Source organism: Pholcus phalangioides, unplaced genomic scaffold (assembly GCF_987345545.1).
Source record: "Pholcus phalangioides strain wild (caught in Gottingen) unplaced genomic scaffold, Ppha-v1.0 ptg000021l_1, whole genome shotgun sequence".
Taxonomy (NCBI): domain Eukaryota; kingdom Metazoa; phylum Arthropoda; class Arachnida; order Araneae; family Pholcidae; genus Pholcus; species Pholcus phalangioides.
Genome location: NW_028301614.1, coordinates 3,303,723 through 3,325,800, shown reverse-complemented (window position 1 = coordinate 3,325,800; position 22,078 = coordinate 3,303,723). Strand labels below are relative to the sequence as shown.

The 22,078-nt window shown below is 36.4% G+C and overlaps 1 protein-coding gene across 1 annotated transcript in view; it reads left to right on the top strand.

Annotated features, from left to right (window-relative positions):
* Positions 1 to 22,078, top strand: part of LOC149070500 (solute carrier family 22 member 13-like) — a 159,241-nt gene that overhangs the window by 103,263 nt on the left and 33,900 nt on the right. The window contains exons 4-5 of the mRNA XM_089249031.1: positions 6,300 to 6,468; positions 18,865 to 18,991. Of these exons, the coding sequence (XP_089105157.1) occupies positions 6,300 to 6,468; positions 18,865 to 18,991 (296 nt within the window). The remainder of the gene's footprint in view (positions 1 to 6,299; positions 6,469 to 18,864; positions 18,992 to 22,078) is intronic.

The window sequence follows — 22,078 nt, the reverse complement described above, 5'->3', positions numbered from 1 at the left end:
TCATACTTTAGTGGAAAATTATAACTGAAAATCTTGAATGAAAAATTATTTTAATCAAAAATATTTTAAGCAAAAATATTGAGTATAATCAGTTTATCACGTGGAATTTAAAGACTATTGAACGAAATAATTATTATACCCATTGTATGAAACAAAATAATGCCACGAGCGACTCGATGTTTTATACTGATATAAATCAAGAAGAATTAAAGCGAGTAATAAGAGATTTAAAAAGAAAATGAAGCAAGTGACAATGATGAATTGACCCCCTAAAATGATGAAAATAATTGGAAATAACACATAAATAAAAAGTCTGATCAATCATTTTATATTGAATGGAATCTTTTACCATGAATCGAAATGCTCTTTTTAGTTCATCCCATATATGTAAAGCAGGAGATGGTGAGGATTCGACAAATTGTAGATCAATATCAATGCTTCCAGTATTTTAAAAAATAATTGAAAAATGTATGCAAAATCAGCTTCTTGATTTATTACGCGAAATTTTTTTTTTAACAAACCTATATGAATTTCAAAAAGTGGCAATACTAGGTATAATTAATATTGAAACAATGGATTCAAGAAAAATAAATATTCCATAATCGTTTTCTACATTTGAAAATAGTGTTTCATTTTGTTAACTTGGACATGTTAACCAATAAACTGTCCTCAATAAGAACCAGAAGAAACATACTTAAATGGTTTAAATCATAGTTTCCCAACATTTTTTGCCCCATCGCCCCTCCTTCAGAAATTGTTTTCTCCCATCGCCCCCCAACGCAATCTAACCCATAGAATCCTATGTTATACCCGTAGCTTCTACCGCCCCCCTGGAACGTCCCATCGCCCCCCCCCCCAGGGGGCATTAACGCCCACGTTGGGAATCACTGGTTTAAATCATGTCATTTTTCTATTGGCAAAAAGCAGTTGTAATTCAAAAGAAGTTGATACTTTTCAAACAGTGAAAAAAGAATCAAGGATCTTTTTTTTCCCTTCTGGGTCATATATTATTTTTAACATATATAAATTATTTATGAAACGCACGATTAAATAGAAAACTGAACAACCTTTGCAGATACAAATACAAACACAAAAGACAACGAGATAACTGAAAGTAGTTGTCAATATTGATGTCAAATATACAACCAAAATACTGCAACCCAATATAGAAGCATTTAGTTGGCACATTGCTTTATGTAGAAGATACTGATAAAGCGAAATTAAATTTGAAAAGTAAAAGTTGATTTAACAAATATTAATACCTGGTAAATTAAACATAAGTTACATCTTAATACGCAAAACAAAAACAAAATACATCCATATGAAGACAAAAACATCATCATGTCATCAAGAAAAGTCATCATGTCTCCGGTGGAGACATGACTTCTTTCTGAGTTCAAAAATCAAAATAGAACGACAAATAGATGTAATCGAGTTTATTAAGTAAATTGTCCGTACGGAGAAGTGCCGTTGGCTTGAATTCGATACGGATCATGGATATTGTTGTTTGAACCTAATCTAATTGTTAAGTTCCAGTCCAGCTGGTTTTGACGACCGTATCTCGGAAGCAATGAGAGAAAACAACAGAAAGACTACGTCCTTACGTATTCATATGTTCCATGTCCATTTCTTCGACTTGCATGAAATATTCATTCTGACAAAACAAAATTTCCGGATCTCTATTGTCATCATTGTATTGTTCCAAATAGGAATAGATGAACATTTGATATGCAAATTAGAAGCGAAAAAAAATGAGAAAAGGACAAAAACTGAAGAATTCGAACTTCCTTTTTTACATGAGTATCTCACTGAATGATTACCCGTTAAAAAAAGCATGGACAGCTTTCATGGAAATAACTTCGATCTCAGCCAGGACCCCGCACATTTTAAAGCCCGATTCGCGGTAAATTATTGGAGGCTTTCAGAAATTCTTAAATTATTTCTTGCCTAAATTCCAGAATCATTTCTTTATCATCGATTATGAAATTCTTTCCTTCATTAATTCCTAAATTTTTCTTTGCATTAATTATGGATTTTCATCAATCCTGGAATCTTTTCTTTCATTAAATCTGGATTTTCATCAATCCTGGAATCTTTTCTTTCATTAAATCTGGATTTTCATCAATCCTGGAATCTTTTCTTTCATTAAATCTGGATTTTCATTAGTGGAATTATTTCTTTCAATAAATTTTATTCGTCAGTTCTAAAATTCTCATATGTGTGTCTCGGGAATTGTTTCCTCTCAGTTTTATAAAATTTCCTTCAGTGCTGCATTTTCATTAATATTTTTTTTAATTTACATTTAATTGCGTGTTAAAAATTTTGAGTAAGCACATTTCTCAGCTCGGGACAAAGGTATTCCTGAATATTTTTGGTGCCTCTAAATTTTTGAGATGCATTTTTCCCCGCTATTGTTTTCTCACCGGGCCCCGCGTCTGGTAAGGGCAGCCCCGATCTCAGCTGACAGCAATGCTAACGGACATTTAAATGGGGTTTTTTTTTTTAATTTTCTGATCTGACATTGGATATAAAAGCGTGTTGAGAACCCGTGATATTTCGGGGTGACCGAAATGAAGCAGATCAAGTTTGACGAAATATCTCGGTTTTGCCACACTGTAATGATTACAGGCGCTTATCAGATGGCCAGACAAGATCACCCTACTAAGGTCCCCATCATCTTCATGGAAGATGTAAAAAATAAGTCTGAAAAAGGCATTTAGACAAGACAGCTCGTAATGAAGAGCAAAGTCGATTTCTTTCAGAAGCTGGATTGAGATATCAAGAGACATCGCGATGCCAATAAAGAATTGTAACGTCATAATCCGAAAACGATTCGGCAGAGATAAATATTTCGAATCGATATTTTTTATACCATCCGATTCGAAAATTGCGTGCTTCGATTGGCAACAATTAGAGGCATTTTTTGGAAAATAATGACCGACCGGGGGGATTAAAAACAAGACGAAACTAGTTTCTATCACTGACAGCTCGCTGTCAAACTGAGAGAATTGTCAGTGAATTTCCTCCATCGGTAATTAATGTAAGATGGAGGTTTTGCTCCCCTATAAAGCGCTGACTTGCAATATTTCTTGATATCTTCATTAGAGATATGTATTTTATTTTGCACAGTTGAGCTTTTGTTATCCCTAGATCACTTTCGGTCCAATTAGATACCATTCAAAAAACGAATTCATGTATTTCTGAGGATGTTCGCAGAGAGTTATACAATGACGTGAACGTTGAAGACGTACTCAGTCGGTGTAATTAAGGACTGGATTTTCATAAATAAATCAGTATCAGGAAGTATTTATTGCGTTTCCCCGTCGAGTTATGTTGTTTTGCACGAACAGTTCTCTCTTATATCATTATTATTATTATTATTTTATTTATTTACCCTGTGAATGGTGTAATCGAGACTAATTATAGCTAATTGTGGTGGTTTGAGCTCTGGATATGAAATTATTTTGGGCGTATAGACGTTATACGTTTGAGTCTGTGCATTTACTGATGGCTCGTACGTGTGCTGCCTATTATACTTCCACTATAAGTGCAATAGATTTTGTTCTTCCGCATGCCGAAGTTCTTAACAATAATGAAATTTATAGTAAATAAATATACAATAGAAATATATTTTTATTACACAAGGCATGTATACCTGTGAATGTTAAAAATAATCGTTTGGTAAGTCATATACTAGAGAGAATCCATACACTTCTTTTGCGGAGCATTGATTCTGGTGCTTCCAAAAAATGTTTTTCATCAACCTTGTATCAGAAAAGCTGAAAATGACTTGGAAAATTTAAAAAAAATATTCGTATATGGCTTTGTGCAATACTTCGGTGCATCTTCGCACGCATATTCACGAAAATATTAATGTTTTCTATAGAAATTTAGATTTTCATAACATGATTTATGCTTATAACATGTCGAGTGTTTAACTAATTTGTACGAAATTTAAAGAAAAATGACGCTATACATGAGACATACTGTTTAGAATTTTAAAAGGTAAAAAGCATTATTCAATGACATACGAGTGTTTTTAGTACACTATTTGCGCATGCGCAAGAAATAAAAAAAATTTCCCCACAATTTTATTGCCAGGTATATATAGTGCAACTTATTTGGAAATTCCAGTTGAATGCCGTGAAAATTCAGAAAGATATACACGATATTATGAGCTGTAATTTCGAAACTTGCTGGAAGTAATTGAATAATAAGCGATTTTCCACAAATCGGTACATTATTTGCTGTTATTTCATTTTTGACTTTAATTTTTTTATTTTGGTATCATACACGCGTGTTATGCTAAAACACTTTTCTTACATAGCATCAGACACGCGTCTTTGCTTATTCGCATAATGCTGTGGGCTTATGCTCGAAATAATCAAATAATAGAAAATAATCGTATACAAATTTGTGGAATATCCGCTGCTTTCAGCAAAGTTTCAAAATTACACCTCACAATATTATGTATATCTTTCCATTCTCACGACATTCCTCTGCAATTTTGACATACGTATCACTATGTATTTGGCAATCAAAGTATGAAAAATACAATTTATATTTCTTGTGCATGCGCAGGTAACAATCATTTACCGAAAATACTCATATCTCATCGAATGCCACACCTGTATTAAACACTCATATCTCACCTGTTGCATTTTAAATTTCTGTGCAGTATGTCTTATTGTAGTGTCAAGTTTTCTGTGATTCTGGGAATTTCGTAAAAATTGTTTGAAAACTCGACATGTTATAGCGAAAAATAGTACGATGAAAATTGGAATTTTTATAGAAAACATTTATATTTCCTTGAATATGCATGATATTCTCACGGAAATGCACAAAAGTATGGCACAAAGTTTGTACAATCTATATATATAAAATTGATTTTCTGTGTGTGTGTCTGTGTGTGTGTGTGTATGTTCTCTATACAAATCTACAATTTTAGATCGATCGTCGCCAAATTTTGCATATATACCAAATGGGACCCGACTTGAACGATAGGCTACTTTAAAATTTCGTTAGAGCAGGGCGAATACCCCAAACGGGCAAAAAACTGTCGGGCAACAATGGTTTTTGGACCTCAACAATCACTTTCCGAACGTTTACTTTGGTTACCGTAGTTCCGTAGCAATGCGTTTCAGACGTGTATATGCCTTTACAATGGTTTATCACTTCTTTAACGCTGCCAGTATTTAAATATGTATAATAGTTTATGCTTTTATAATGGTTTGCCACATTTTCAATACTCCCAGTAATGAGACTTTTTGAGTAGACGTCAGAATCATCATTAGTATCACTTTGAGGGTTAGGAAAAGGGTAATCCCCATAGAAATCAGTGTTAAAATTGACGATTTTACTGTAGAAATACGAAATACGGACTTTTGAGTTAGACATTCATGCAATAACATTGATTTCAAATTCTTATTTATATCTTCTCAAGCATGAAAATTAATGTCTCAGTATTGTCTTTTGAAATTCAACTGCATAAATTCATGTAATTTAGGATGTCTTAAAATTAATTATGGGACCGTAAAGTACATCGAAGAAATTCCACAAGTTCAGGGGGGGGGGGGAATCGAAATACCGAGCACCCCTAAAATAGGGGAAAAAATCGTTTCTTCAAATCTAGATTTGTTTCTTTCATGAGTCGTGCAGGAAGTCGACATATTAGTTAACTTGAACACGGTTTGCATGTCCCTCAAAGATAGAGGAAGGTATCACTTGATGCAAAAATCCTCATTGAAGAAAACCCGGGCAGCGCCGGGTATTATAGCTAGTGATTTTATAAAAGTCACAAGATATTTGCAGTTTTTTCTGATACAGGGTTGATCAAAAACTTTTCGTTCTTATTTAATTTTCTGTCAGTCCCCTAAATGCACGCTTGGCAAAATTCTCACTGTAAATGGTGAATACCAATATAACGTATATATGACCGAAATTTCAGAACGATTCCCTCAGTATTTTTGAAAATATAGTGTATATTGTAATTAGAAAAAAAATCATTTACTTTAATGGTGGTGACAAATATGCACTGATATACAAAATTTAATTTCCTATGCGCTCGCTCCCTCTCGTCTTCTAATTTTCAATTGAGTTTCATGTTAAATTTTTATATCATGGAATGATGTGCTTAACAAAATAAATTTTATGTTTTCAGTGACAGTCAGCATTGATTTCATTTACGGATTTATTTTCTTTTATTCGCATTATAGAATTATCACGGATGATTAAAGATAATCTTGATGTTGGTTAATATTTTTAGCTCAAACTTATTTGTCTCTCTTCTTTCAACGCAGTGATGGAATACACGGGACCGACGAACCGCACCGTGGTATTGTGTACCTGGGCAGGTTCTTGGACGACGTGTGCAGCTGTTCTACCTTGGATAGCTTACGGATTACGCAACTGGAGGCTCCTACTTTGTGTTCCTTTCGTGCCCGCAACTGTACTGCTTGTCGTTTCTTGGTAAGTATTTTGATGCTTGATAAAATTAAGTGTATCACAGAATCAAAATCAAGTCTATTGTAAAAGTGTGTATCAGTAAAGCAAGGGTGCTCAACCTTATTTGAGAGTGCGGGCCACTTCATTGGTTCGAAAGCATGTCCGGGGTAGGTTAGAAACATGCGCTCCCTTTTTAAGTGATCTGTAAATGTGCCGCGCAAACTTGAGTGATCTTAAACGCACCGCGGTTCGCTTGAGTGATCTGTAAATATACCTCGAGTCAATCAAGTGATCTGTAAATGTGTTGTGGGCCACTCAAGTGCTCTGGAACTGTGCCGTGTGTTTCTCAAGTGGTCCGTAAGTCGTAAGTCTGTTGCGGATAACGCAAGTGATGTGGAACTGCACCACAGCTCACTAAAGTGATTGCGCTGCGAACCATTTAAGTGCTCTGGAACTCTGCTACACGTTAGTGAAGTGATACGCAAATGCCACGAGTGATTTTGGAATGTGCTCCAGGTAACTTAAGTGAGTAAAAATATGCCACTCGCCCTAAATTGATGGATCTGAAGCTTCACAGTGGCTGCTTATGCACCGCTTCAAAATTAGGTTGAGACCGTGGGTCACATCAGATGACTCCGGGGGGGGGGGCACATTTTGACCTGGGATATGGGTTGAGCATGTATGCAGTAAGGCAATAGCGGTGACAAGTAATTTTTCATATTGTAAGCGTATTCTGGATGAAACTCGGTCTGCGCAATGATAGGTTTGTCTTCGGTTATGAAACTATAAGTCAGAATTGAGGTTTATAATTTTAGCATGACATCCTTATACCGAAATATTGTTAGAAAAAGTAGGAGAAATAATTATCTCAACGAAAAATGCGACGCAACTTGAATATATATCCAAGGTTGAAGAAAAGTGAGCGAAATGTATTTTGTTACTTAACAAAATTAAACAAACGAATAAAATATCATCTTAAGCCGTTAACCGTGACTCTCTCTGCGAAAGAAAAAAAAAGCCATTCACAATTATTTAATAATAATAACATCTACGTGATTATTTTCAAATAAGATCTGAAATTTCGGTCAATTCTCTACAGAACAATCGAGCAGATGTGTGAAGCCTACCGGATAGGCCTAATTGCTGTGAATGGTTTGACCTCGCCCATTCTTTGTACCATAGTCATTAGAACCTACATATATGCTACAGCATTGGAAGGTATTTATTTCTCAGCTGCTGGTTCGATATCATCTTAAGAACCGTGTGGTCAGCAATGAAATGTACAGTCGTGATGTTTCTATGAAGTCCTAAAAAGTTGGCCTGAATTTAAATTTTGGGAAGATTATGCCCTATTGCAGATACTGACCAAATCGGAATTTAGAAAGTAATATATCATATATTACACTCATTCAGCTCCGGGCCGTATTTACGGGGGTCTTAACGGGCTATAGCCAGCATTTCCTATCTCTAGGAAGTGATGCTATAGCCCAAGGCAAAAGTTCGGAGGAGCGAAAAATTTGAGATATGAGTGGTCAAGAAAATTAGTAGAATGTGAGAAAGACGGCAAAGTCACATAAATCCATTTCAGCCTAGAAAGTTAGTGACTTACAGACCAAGGGTCAGTGAGCAGCAAAAGGAGTGACCTAGAGAATTTGCAATTACTTAAGTGACCAAGAATGTATCCAAACATGCAAGTGACATAGAGCGCGAGGGACAAGGTCAGCGAACGACCAAAAGAGTGACTTCGAGAGAGAGGAATTAGCCACGTCAATGAGTGACCGAGAAAATATCCAAGCACGCGAATGGCCTAAAGAGCCAGGGAACAAAATTGTAGCCCAGAGAGCGTGCGAGCATATCAGGAACCAAGGGAGTTTATGGCCATTGCAGCGAACGACCAAAAGAATGACCTTGAGCTTGAGGGAGCAGGTCAGCGAACGACCAAAAGTGTGACCTAGAAAGTGAGAAGGGCTGGATCAGTGAGCGATCAAAAAAGTGGCCTAGAGAACGAGGGATCTAAAGAGTGACCTACAGAGCGTGCAAGCATGTGAGGGACCATGAGAGCTAGAGGCCATTTCAGTGAGCGACCAGAAAATGTCCAAGCACGTGAGTTATCAATAGTGTGACTTCGAGATTAAGGCGCATTTACGAGAGGAGGGTAGTGAGTAGGGTTTGGCCACGGGAGGGGGATTTGTGGAATGAGTCTAGAAGAAAATTAGACTAGAATGGGAAAAGGTGGCAAAATTTGTACAGCCCTCAGGAGCAAGGCCTCTGAGCCACACAGCTGCAATTTCTTTCGCAATGACAAGGAAAAAGCCTATCGCACCTAATCTTGAAAATATTTTGGCTTCCTATGCAGAAGTTATGTATAGGATATGCATACTTTTCTGAATTTCAGAAACAATTCACCTAGATAAAGAACCGTGAGATAGAGCCTAGTGAGCTTCCCTGTTGTAGTAGAAGTTTTATGTAAGACCTATCCAGAAGCGGATTTGTCTTTGCCGTGTACGGGCTGCTCGCATTTTGCCGCTCTTTTCAGTCATTTTATTTTGATGTTTTTGGCCCCACCAATTATTAAAATGTGTCGTCCCGCCGCAATTGCCCCATGTAGACTACAGCTCGCTTATAGCTCCCCTCTCCCACAAACATATCTCTGAGGTCATCTCAACATCATATGTCCTCCGTTGAAGTGATTTTCTGGGCCCCCGCTCTAAGCTGGAACTATTAGCTCATACATATACAGGATGGCCTTTATCTCATTAACCGTTTGTCGTAGAGGTATGGTTTAAATTTTTTAAAAACCCGCTCAAAATGAGTTCAAAAACTACCCTGTGCCAGTCTTGAAGGTGAAAATACAGTGCGTCACAAAATAAATCCGAATTCAAAATCGGATAAAAGTTGGGAAAGGACAACATAAATGAAGGGAAGGAACGTTAACCGTTAGTTTTTGCTGTTATTTCCCAACTTTTCTCCGATTTTTGAAATCGAATATCTAAGCGAATATTTCACTTAAAAACTTGGAATTTTTTTTTGTTGGACTCAGGAGAGACAGGGCAAAAACTTTCTAATTGGAAAGTTAAAGAACAGAGGAACCGTATAAAAATTTAGATTTTTTTTATTTCGCGGCGCACTCACTTCGATGATTTCCACTCTCGAAACTGCTGCAGGGTAATTATTGAATGCCTTCTGAGCATTTTTAAATTGGAACCATACCTCTTCGACGGACGGCTGATGAGATAAAGGCCATGCTTGCACTTACAGGACACCCTGTATACTCAGAAAAGTGATAATACCAAATCTCACAATACAGGCCGCTATGGACATGAGATCCATGACCAGAGGAGTCCAAAGCTGTAAGGTGTCGCGACCCCTGAAGATTTTTTAGAAATAACTGTAAAAATTTTCCATTCAATTGCATATAAAATGCAAAAAATTTCGTCAATGAGTAAAGTAAAAGAAAGAAGCAATGAATTATAGTGTAAATGTATACAACCAAATGTAATTCATTCAGTGTAAATCTGTGCAAAAAAAACAGTTTTAACGCGATTTTCTCAGATTGCAGTTTTTCAAAACTCGTCCGTAAGATTAAAAAATATCTACTGCTCCAAAAATTCTGAAATTCTGCAAAATGTTTATTCAACATGTTAGTAAAATGAATCAGTGATTTTGCAAATCACTGTATTTAAGAAAAAGGGTTTTTTTTTTCAAACATTAGGAACTCGTGAATTCTAATGAATAAGTCAGATATCCATGTTCGAGGTTAATTTCAATAACACATGTCAAATATTTGCTATCATATAATATGTATTATACTATTACATAAGAACAATTGCGTAAAATTTCAGAACTTTTGTGATGTAGTTGTTTTTTTTATCTTATTGATGAGCCCAAAATGAGCCCTGCAATTCGAGAAAATCGTGTTCAAAGTGTTTTTTCTAATACTTAAACTATAATTGAATTACTGCTTTCTTTTATTTTGATAGCAAAATATAATCGGTTGACACGAATTTTTTGCATTTGATTTGCATTAAACGAAATATTTTTGAGGTCATTTTTGCAAGGGGTAGTTGCACCCTTTAAGACGGTCGCGGTTTTGTAGGTACAGTAGTTCCTGCCAAATTCTGAAAGTACTACTAACACTTTTCCCACCATATTGTGCTTCAAAGATTCATTTCGTAACGCATATCGGATTTTTTTAACACTCTTTATGGGCCCCCCTTTATTAATCACTAATGATGACTCCCCCTTCTACTTGATTTTCACCATAAAATATCCCAGGACCGGAAGGGGTTGCCATACGGCCTCAGGTGGAGAATCATTGAGCTGCGATATCAATGACAGTCAACATCCCAAGAAAAATACACTATCGTCTAATCTTGAAAATACTTTGGCTTCCTATACCCGATGATGTTATGCATGGTTCACGTAGATAATATATTTTACACTTTCCTGAATTTCAGAAACAATTCCCTGACGAAATATTTTCAAGATATATATTACATGTGTTTGCTGGAATTTGAGATAATATGCAAATTTCACACTTGAAGTTTACGGAACTTTCTTCGAGATTTCCGCTTTTTTACAAGAAATTTTTCGGGCCATGACTGAATTATTACATTACACGATTGCGGATATCATCCCCATGTTGTGTAATTTGCATTGTATTTTTCTTTCACATATGCATACGTTTTTTTCGACAGTTCCGCCTATTTTTCGCATGACTAGCGGTGCGCCGTGGGAGACGTTCTCGCATAACAGCGGTTTTTTTTTTGGTTTTTGTACTCTCCATTTTTATTACATAACAAAGCCTCTGAGAGAAAAATGTATTGTATTTTCTTTCAAAAAAAAAAACATTACAGTTTTACTTCAGTAAATAAAACTAAACAAACAAAATTACATTGTATCCGTTGTAACCCGAAGCGTAGAATGTATATCACGTGATATTTCTTGAAGCTTTTGTTGACAGTTGTGAGCCATGCGAAGAGACTTCCTCAATCTTATCATGGAATGAACTCATCTTGGAAAATGAACACCGCAATTCCGTGTCTTTGTTTTATTTTTATTTGATGCCGTCAGCGTTGCATATTTGGAATATTTCTCGCGGTTTGTTTCATGCGAATATCACGTAACCTCGGGCGCATTTCAGCCGTCATCCTCGAAGCAAATAGCGTGATAAATAAACAGTATCGAGTGCAAACATCGCTGTTGTGAATGTGCCACATGAATAGCAATTGAATTGAAAATGATTGATATCTGCGTGTGTGTGTCGAATAATATGTCTAGGTGATGCAATGCGCGGACACTTTAGATGTTTCAAGCTGTGGTGGGAAGAACAACGTCCAAAGCCAATGAGACACAATCAGATGTTTCGTCTGGATCTGAAACAGATATCTTGAATAAATAGGCTTTGATCTTATAATCAAACAAAAACACAGTGAAAGTCCGTTTCAACCTCTTTACGATCACTGCCGTTATATTACGGCCGAACACCAGTGAAAGTTTTCAGTGTTTTCTTTCCTCTTTCTTCACCATCGCGAAGGTTTATAGCACCCCTATTATCTACGGAAAAGGTGATTTTTCCTTACCCTTTTTTATTTATAATATATTTTTCTTCTATATACATGTAAGGCCGGGATTACGCTATAAAAGTTTGACAAAAGTTCGTTTATGAAACTTGAAAAAATAAACAACCAATAAGCCTATTGCTTACATTCGCTCCATTGTAGCCGGTCCCTTATTGGTTAAATATTTCATGTTTTATAAAATAACTTCTATCAAGCTTTTATAATATAATCCCGGCCTCAGAGCGAAAGGAAACGCATAGTGTGATAGTGAAAAGAGGTCTCTAAAAACTCTTATCTACCTTATCTATTATACTTTTCCTTTTATATTTTTTCTTTCCTCCCCTTCTCCTTTTTTTAACGTGTGTTTAGGTTACCAGATTTATCCCCGATTCATTAAATAGAGATCCAAATTTCTTGCCAAAACCTTGTACATGAAGTAGTTAAGCAGTACGGCTTATAACGAGAATCCCGCTATATCGAATGATCATCGAGTGCATGCCTAATTTACAAGATACAAAAATATTCATTTACAACGAAATGCAGATTTCAGGAATTTTCCGTGAGATTCTCCTAAAGGAAAAGGGTCATGGAGAGTAGTTGGAGGTTTTCCACGGATTTGTTGCCAGTCTTTACTTTGTTTCATTTGATCATTTTTGTCGCACCGCGATCATTTTTTGCACAAGAGGGCTAATTAGACCGGGACCTACAATTTATTGCCGGTTCCGAACGGCAGGCTCGTTTTTTTATACTCGTCGATTGGTTGGTGCGCTAACCCCTCGATGGGGGGACTCCTTGTGGTAGCAATTTTTTCCTGCGGTCTTGTCGCCGTTTTTTGTTGTATCCCTGTGTCAGGAAAGTTTTCTGACAAGGACGAACCGGGTATCGAACTCGCGACACCTAAACATCCGTTGGTACTTTAAGCGAGTATCTTATCGACCTGGGTTACCGCACCCTTTACTTTGTTTCTCTTATTTACTTATCTTTTGTCGTATGTTCGCGAACAATTTCTCGTATTTATGTATTTCCTGACAGTCCGCAAATAATTCTTCCCCCTTCATGTGTTCTTTGGCGGTCAGAAATTTTTTTTCTTCTCATATTTGCAGCATTTATTTTTTGCCAGTTCTCAAATTACTTTATATTATTTTATTGCTGGTCCTCAAATTATTACATTTATGTATGCAAATGCCAGTTTATGTTCATATATTTTTTTCCAGTTTGCAAATTCCGGAATTTCTGAACTACTAATGTATTTTTCACCGATCGCAAATTATTTCCGCAGTTTATTTATTCTTTGCCGGTCCGAAATTATTCCTCCTATTCATGTGTTTTCCCTAATAGTCTTTTTTCAAATAATTTACCCCGTTTATTTACTATCTTCCGGTCCGCTAACTATTCCTTCCATTTTGTCCGGTCCGCGAAATTTTCACACTATTTTCACCGTTTTCAATTGCAAAAAGATTCAATTTCAATGCACTACGGAATAATGTTGTATTAAAAAAATATATATATTTCTTGAATATCACGTCTAATTCAGACTCTTGCAAGAATAATATTCTATTTCTCGTTGTTCGATTCGGAGAAAAAAAGGGAAAAGAAAGCAGTAGAAACGAGAAAGTGTGAATCCTCCATAAAGAATTCAGATCACGGACATCATCACAAGGACTTTCGTCCTCTCCACGAAAGTTCATGAATTGATCACCGAGAAGTTCAGTGACACCTTCCAGTGTATATATAATGGTAAATATAATGATAATAAAAAAGTAAGGGGGTAAGAAAAAAAATGGAAGAAAGCAACACGTTTTCTTCATTTCTTAACTCGAACCTGTCCAGCAGAAACGTAACTAAATCCAGTGGACATATCGGTGTGAAATATGAACCAGATAAGGAAGAATATAAGAAAACATTTCCTAGAACGCCCTGTCTGCAAATTCGCAAGTGCTCATAAGAATAATAGCCTTTTTTTTATTCTACTTATTGTATGCAAATACTGAATCATAATATTACTTTTACTTTTTATCATCTCAGCTGACACGAAAATCACATTAAGGGGTCTTTTACCTTTCAAAATAGTGAAGAAACTATGCTTTAGTTCAGCGTTTCTCAATCTATGGTCCGTGGCGATGGCATATTTGGTCCGCAGGCAGACTTGATAAACGTATTCACCAATCGTAATTGATATTAGTAATATTTGTATGAATTCAAATAAAGTTATACTTTTCATACTTGAATTCACTTTACATTCACTTTACAATGCAGGAAATTGTGATCCAAAATACGGGAATATCACTAAATTTTGCGAAAAAAAAATTGCAATTCATTGCTTTGAATGCAATTTGCTAATTACTGCTAAAATTGCTAAAGGTGTGGAAATGAAGAGCTGCAACAAATCGCAGTAAACAAAAATGTACTTCATGAAAAATATGTTCACATGATTTGATGTCCATATTTCATTGAGAAAAATAAAATTCGGTTAACTGGGATCTTAAATAACAATCCGTAAAATATGGGATAGGGCTAATTGTCATCAAAAACATTGTCAGAATTTAGCACAATCACCAATCGTTATTAAAACTCCAAAAAAATTAGGACCAAACATTAAACCTGACAAATATGAGAGATGAATATTCGTAATTTTTGCTATAATTATCATAATATAATTTTTGCCATAATTATCATAATACAATTTTTGCCATAATTATCATAATACAATTTTTGCCATAATTATCATAATACAATTTTTGCCATAATTATCATAATACAATTTTTGCCATAATTATCATAATATAATTTATACTCAAATTCTGTGTATGTATTCACGACTTTTATAAACATTACAAACTCAAATAAACATCGTAAAAAACATCGTTAGGAACAACAAAAATGACAGGAATGTCCCGTAATACGAGACACAAGTGGTCCGTTAAATTGTTTCAGACATTTTCCTGGTCCTCGTTTTCAGGAAGGTTGATAATATTTGAACACCGCACTTTCACTTTTTTATCATCTGAACTAACACGACAATAAAATCAAGAAAAAACCATAGAAAGTGGTTTGAAAAAAAATTTAACAAGTATACTGCGCCTTCGCAGATACGGCAAGAGACGTGAGATCCCATTCGGATCGGAATTTTTTCTCGTCAGCTGTTGTAGCCGGAAATCACTAGTTCAAAGTCATTTTTAATGGATGGAGTTCTCACACTTTCTGTGCAATGAGATCAGCCTTGCGAATACAGAGAACTACGCGCTACTTGTTTATTGCTTCAAGTCACTTCCAGTGGACGGCCGGCCTGAAAGAAAAATATTCAGTAATTTCATGTGCAACGTAACGGTTTTCATGCCGTACCATCGCCTATGCGTGTTACCCAGTTGCTTATAACTTCCGAAAAAATGCGTGTAGTTAGAGTAAAGAAGTGCTTTTATTAAGTTTTTAATAAAAATTGTCATTTACTCATTTCAACACACATTTATTGTTCGTCCAGACACAATAAACACCGTAGAGAAATTTGTGGTAGTTTGTTATACGGCATGCAAACAGCTATTGTCGAACCCAGCAAAAATGATTGTAACAGTTTACAGCCCCGCTACTTATGCTGATACCTAGATTTGTCTACATGATTTTACGGCTTATTGAAATTTAAGAGAAATAGAAATGATGATAACGCTAGAAAAGGATCCGTGAGATGGCATCACGGATAAGATATCAAGATCAGCCTTGTTTCTGGGCTTCGAACTTTTCAGAGTAGCTCAGCACAACGTCGCGCAATGTTGTAGAAACTGAATTGAACAAGGCTGTTGAGTGAACAGGTGGAATAGTTGTTTGAAATTTATGATCCACGTCCATTTAAAATGCTATATAAAAGCCATAAAGTTGCACTATGAATGCAATGACGATTAATTGCTGTATTCATTGGTATTTTTACAGTTCCTACGTGCGACAAGTAAGAAACTTCATCCTCTATTTTGAAACTGTACCGAGGATTTGTGATCTCGACTACTAGCTAAATAGATGAATTCAATTATGTTATTATAGGGGGTTATCTCTTATGAAATATGGAAAGGACTCCGAGCTAATATGGACCGGACCTACCTCGGATAGTCTTTAAATGAAATAAATAAAACCTTAAATATGTTACAAATAATGTTTACACAAAAGTTATCCTTAATTTTTGTTCAATGCCATAAAAAAGATCAAATAAATGTAGTATAAATTTACGTGAAATACGTTATAGGGTTTCATACATATCTTACATTTCGAGGATTACACACAGTATTTCAGAAAATCGTCTTTCAATGTCTTCTGCCATCGAACACTTTTAAATGCTTTGGGGGCGCACCATGGTGCTCGCGAGCAACTAGCTTTATGTCTGTTAAGGGGTTGTCCTTTTAATGATGTTTCTCTTTTCAAGAGTGTTCTAGATTTATTTTGCTAATTGAACTATTTCTAAAAAATAAATTCTTATAGCCCCCTGGTTTAGCCAACCCATGAGAGCTCATGTTGCATTTGGATCATATTTTTACCAACTGAACGATGTCATTAGACATTGCTTGTTATCATAGTTATCATAGCTTTCACTGCACTCCTCCTCGACCCCGATCCGTTCCAGCACCTTTCCCAAAGGGTGATATTGCCCTTTTAAAGTAACACCCTCACAGACCTTGGCGCTCTTTCACATACTGCGGCTTATGTTCCTCGAAACCGTAGGCTGAACTCCCCAAATCACAAATGTATGAGGACAAATACGAACTAGACTGGGTTGTGTGAACACCATCTTTAGTAGACTAAAGCTAAAAATATCTTTAGCATCTCTGATCTTCCTGTAGATTCCTCATTTATCCAATTTTAAAGCTGTTCATTTAAGTTTTCAATCAGTTTTTGTCTTCTTTATAGCGTACCTTGGTATTTAAAAAAAAAAGTATCTTTAAATTTTGGGCCACATGTAGAACGAATCAAAGAATTCTCCAATGAAACCTACGGGAAATCACGTTTCGGCTAAAGAACGTGATTACAAAAGGAATCATCTTTGTTAGCCGACGCATCACTGTAGCCAGGGTCCTACCAGTGTCATCCAAAAAATAATTTTCAAGTGTAATTTCACTCCTGTCCAAAATGAGGTATAATGAAAACAGAAATAACTCTAACAAAAAAAAACCCTAAAATTTGGAGAAGTATTTTCAAGAAATTTCGAGGAGTAAAATTTTATTTTGATTCGTGAATAACGCATCTAGATGCGTATCGGCACACACTGGGTCCTACCGTATTGAAATTGGACAGCTGAATCTCTCACTGAAGAGGAATTTTCAGTCGAAAAGATGAATTTTGTTTTTTAAATCTAAGTAATTTTTTTTGTCACGTTAGACAACATGATATAGGCCATGCACGTGTATACACATGTATTTTTCCATCATACACTTCAGAATGCTCTTCCCCTTGGGGGGTACTAAGGATGAGACAGGGAGAGATAAGGTTTCCCACGCTTTGCTTTAAGATGAGGAACCAGCGGCGTCTTCGCTCTTTTAAGAAAAGATGTTCTTTTTCTTCTCTGCCCGGCCACACAATACTTCAAGCGATGACGAGGCTCAGCTTGTTTTGTTCGCCTATGAGAAGAGAATATTTTTAGACATAAACACACTATATAGATTTTATTCTTCAAACACAATGAATCACCAACCTCTTAAATGCTTTGTGTTAGGTGTCGCAAACATCTATAGAAATTTCTAAAGCCTGACTACCATCATTTTCTGAATTATTAGTCGAAAAAGATAAATTAATAACTTCAGTCAAACTCGGTTATAACGTCAAAAATTGGTGGTCCCTGTTCATTTTCGTAGATGGCAATGTTAATGAGCCTCGGTTATGGCGGCGATGAAAACTCAATGATATGCAAGCCTCGGATACAGCGACACATTTTTCGTTGTTTTTGTTTCTGTTTAAATGGCATTTTCCCAAGAAACTGCTAGAATGAGAACATATTTTCAGAGTTCGGAAGCAGCGAATGTTCGTCTGTTAATTTATTATGACCTAACGATGGGTATTAAAGGATACATAAGATCAATAAATAAATAAAATAAAAATAATAATCAAATAAAAGGGACATTTCCGTATTTTTCTGTAATTTTGCCCTTCCCGAATTCAATATAACAGTTACCCGGTATTAAGCTTGTTTTTATTTATAATTGAATATATTAATTTCTATCAAAATTTGCAAGGGAAGATAATTTTCATAATTTAGAAATTGTTTTATAATATACATATGACAATTTTATAAATATAAATATATATATTATCATACATGTGTCTTGTTCAACGGTATTTTATATATTCTTGAATACGCTTTAACTCACTGTAGCACTTTATGTACTGTTACGTGCTGTTTATTAGCAATAATTGGCAGTTTCACAGACGATTGGCAACATTTTTGGCCAGAATCGTTCGATGTCCGATGTTTACGATCCCAATTTTTTACTATTCAAAAAAATGGCGTGGTGTCATCACACGTATTCCCAAGACATCCGTAATATCTATCCTAGTAGACACACATCCATTCCTGGACTGGGATTCGAACTAGACTAGCACAGTCAAAGATTGGCTCCCTAACCACTGGTGGCGAATTGACGCATTTTTCTCGATAGAATATGGTCACCCCAATTCTAATGAAATTTCAACTTTCTTGTATTTGATTGAATCTGAATACATGTTTCAGATCTTAAAGGTGTTTGTTGCAAATGTATGGCTCGGTCATACTACAAAATTTCACAGATTCTTTGATGTCGTTATAACCGAGTTTAACTGCATTATACTTATAACATTTTATTTTATGCGAATTTTGATCTCGAGTATAAGTGATATCGTAATATTTCAGGTGGGTACCAGAATCAGCGAGCTGGTTGATGACCAAAGGTCAAGTTGCCAGGGCTGCGGATTTGCTTCATAAAGTAGCTGAAGTTAATGGCAAAGCCCTGTCTTCGGAACATTTTTATCAACGCTTGGTGAGTAGTACAAATAGACATGTCGTTTTTTTTTAAAGAAATGTGTGGAAATTCCATTTCTTCGAAAAAATACCACTTTTATTTTTTAAAAAATTGAGTAAATTTCTAATAAAAAGTTTGAAATCAACTGGAAAATTTTATAAGGAATGAATCTCAAACGTAAGTCATAAAGTTATCAGATCAGCATTACGCGTACTGCATCATCGTTTTTGCCCCCGTGAAAGCCGGGAATTTGGAGATCCTGGCATGTAGAAGAAACAGTTAAAAGGTGAATTTGGCCCCTTTCGGGCAAGTGCCCGGGGCACCGGCAGAGCCGTCTTAAGAGCATCATGGGCCCCCGGGCCCCAACTGATTTGTCTGAGGCCCTACCTGGCCAATTCTTGAGAAATTCAACTACTTCTCGTTTTTTCCGAGGCCCCTCTTCTCTTGAGGCACTCGGACCGTGCCCAGGTATGACCATGCACCGGACCCACCTGCTCCCCCTAGTTGCGGCCGTGGAGGAGACCTTTTTTATGATGAACATGGCGGTGATCGCAACTCTAAAAAAAAAAAAAGAGTTGAAACATTCTTCTAAAAATGTTCAATTAATAGGCATGCGCATTCCACAGGCATGCCCTGCCGGGCATAAGCAGACCAAAAATTTAAAAAAAAATGAAAATGTGTTGTCCCATTACACCCAGATAAATTAATTAGTGGTGCTGCCATCTTTTAGAATAAAAATTATTTAACAGTTTTGATTACCTACATATGCGGATTTTCATAGCGGGGAGACGAAATCGGCACCTATCCCTTGTTACCGTAAAATTTCTTCGACGTTAACTATAATTATGTTGATAAATATTTTTTTCCTTGAACCCCCCTCATTATAAACCCAGAGTTCCCATCACCATGCAGAGTGTTGACCCTTTACATTTATTATATATACTTACTTTATTCAGTAAATTTTTAATGAAAAAACTACTTTATTAATGCCAGTCTCTGGAGAGTTCAGTAAGCCTCCCTCTCGTAGGGGCTGTACACAGGACTGTCTCAGCATCATGGACCATCAGAAAAAGTGTTCTTGGGTCCCCCACTTGCTGGAAGTAACAGCTTACTATTTGCATAGAACCAGACCACTTGATGTGGGTTTCCGCTGCAAACATGACTCTTCCAGGCACTGTCCGTGCGTTAGGATGACCCTGGCTCTCTATTGCCAGTTCTACTGCTTAGTACTACTTGACTGTAAGCGTTCTTGTGTATATGCGTGGCCCTAACGTATTCATATTGTCAGAGTTATGCTGTATCGTGCTATACTGAGGCTGCCTTCTGTCTTGTAGATTTTGAAGTGAAAATGACAAATGTCTGTATTTTTGTGTCATGTAAGTATCGTGTTGAACATCTGCCTGTTCTCTGCGGAGATGTTTTTTTCAAAATGTGAGACCAGCTCGCATTCAGCATATTCGTAAATAGGCAATTCTGCTAGATTCTGAAAGTAATCACTAGGACTTGGATTTTTATGACTTTGCATATGTTTTTATGATTTTGCGTATTTCGCGACTTTTACGCGATAGGACGGTTTTTTCCTCCCATCGTTTTCAGTAATTTTAGGTACATTTTCGTATTTTAGAGAATTATGTAGCATACTGCAGCAGAACAATGAAGAGGGATTTTTTTTCTCCCAAGCTCACTCTTCACTAGTTTCGTTTCTCACAATTGGCAATTTTTCGACGATATTAGCAATAACTGGCAATTTTACTCTCGCTTCGAAAAGTTAAGCACGCGAAGTTAACCACTTCAACACTATCCTTCTGGATTAGCCAGTTAATGAAACACAAATGCGTGGGACTCGCACACACAGTCCCTTCACGTGGAGCTTTAGGCACACGGTACTGGCAAATACTGTCTTACAAAGTGATGCTGCAACAATGGATGTAACAGTGGTGAAAAGTCACTCGTGGAGTCCGCTTGGGTACTATAGCAATATACCGATCATCAGATGGGAGGGGGGGGGGGCGTTGCAATGGTTGGTAATAATAGCAACTACCGTATTAGCAATTTTATTTGTCATCATTTACCTATCATCTACCTTTGGCATCATTTTGGCAATGATTGGTGACTTCCTTTAATTTCCGTATTTCTCTCGAGTAAATATGGTCAGCCTATTTATTAGCATATTTTTAGGGTTTTCTCGAGGTCTGAAGGCATTTTTACATGAAGTTCATTCTGACGGTTTTTAGGTCATAAAGAGTCCTAGCCCTAGTCATAAACTATAATTCTAGGAATTTCTTGAGAAAACGCCATAAAAGCGGTTAAAAAACGTTGTTGCTATATACGAGGTCTTCATCAACGTTGCATCCAAAGCTCATTAACACAATTCTCTATGGGAAATCAGCCCGGACGCCAATTATTGGCGTTATACAGTCGAATCCCGTTATAACCAACTCCAAGAGACCAGAGAAATCACTTCGTTATCCATGTTTTTGCATTGTTTCTATGTAAACTTATCTCGGGGATTTGAAAAGCGTTCGTTAAAACGAGATTTTTTCACTATAACGGTATTCATTAAAACGGGATTCAACTGTATCCGAGTTCTTGTAACAACCAAGGTCGTTATAACCGAGCTTGACTCTACTACACTGTTTTTACGAACTTTTTATTACATTTAAGAATGCGAGTCGGTATCCCGTTGATCTACCATAAAAACCAGGAAATCCAAATATAACAACAGTTAGTCTAAATTGTTACCCGGAAAGAAGAAGAAGAATGATTTTTATGGTTTAAGGTGATCTTCGGCATATCGTAATAACAGGGCGCCATCCGAGGCTCAATTGCTTTCGGATATTGCGGCTCTTCATTTATACGAAACCAGTCATCACGTTATGGCGCGGATTCCATTGTGTTATCGATAAACAAGACTAGGTATTGTTTGGAGGGATTTGAGATCGTAAAATACGACTATGAATGGGCCTCTTGAGGACTCGAACCTACCTTTCGTTACCGATTACCTGAGGCTTACGCTGACTTCCGCATTTGGATGGGCTTTCAAAGGATGGATACCGATAGGCATATTGCCAGTATTGTAACTTCCCTGCCTTTAAAATTACTGCA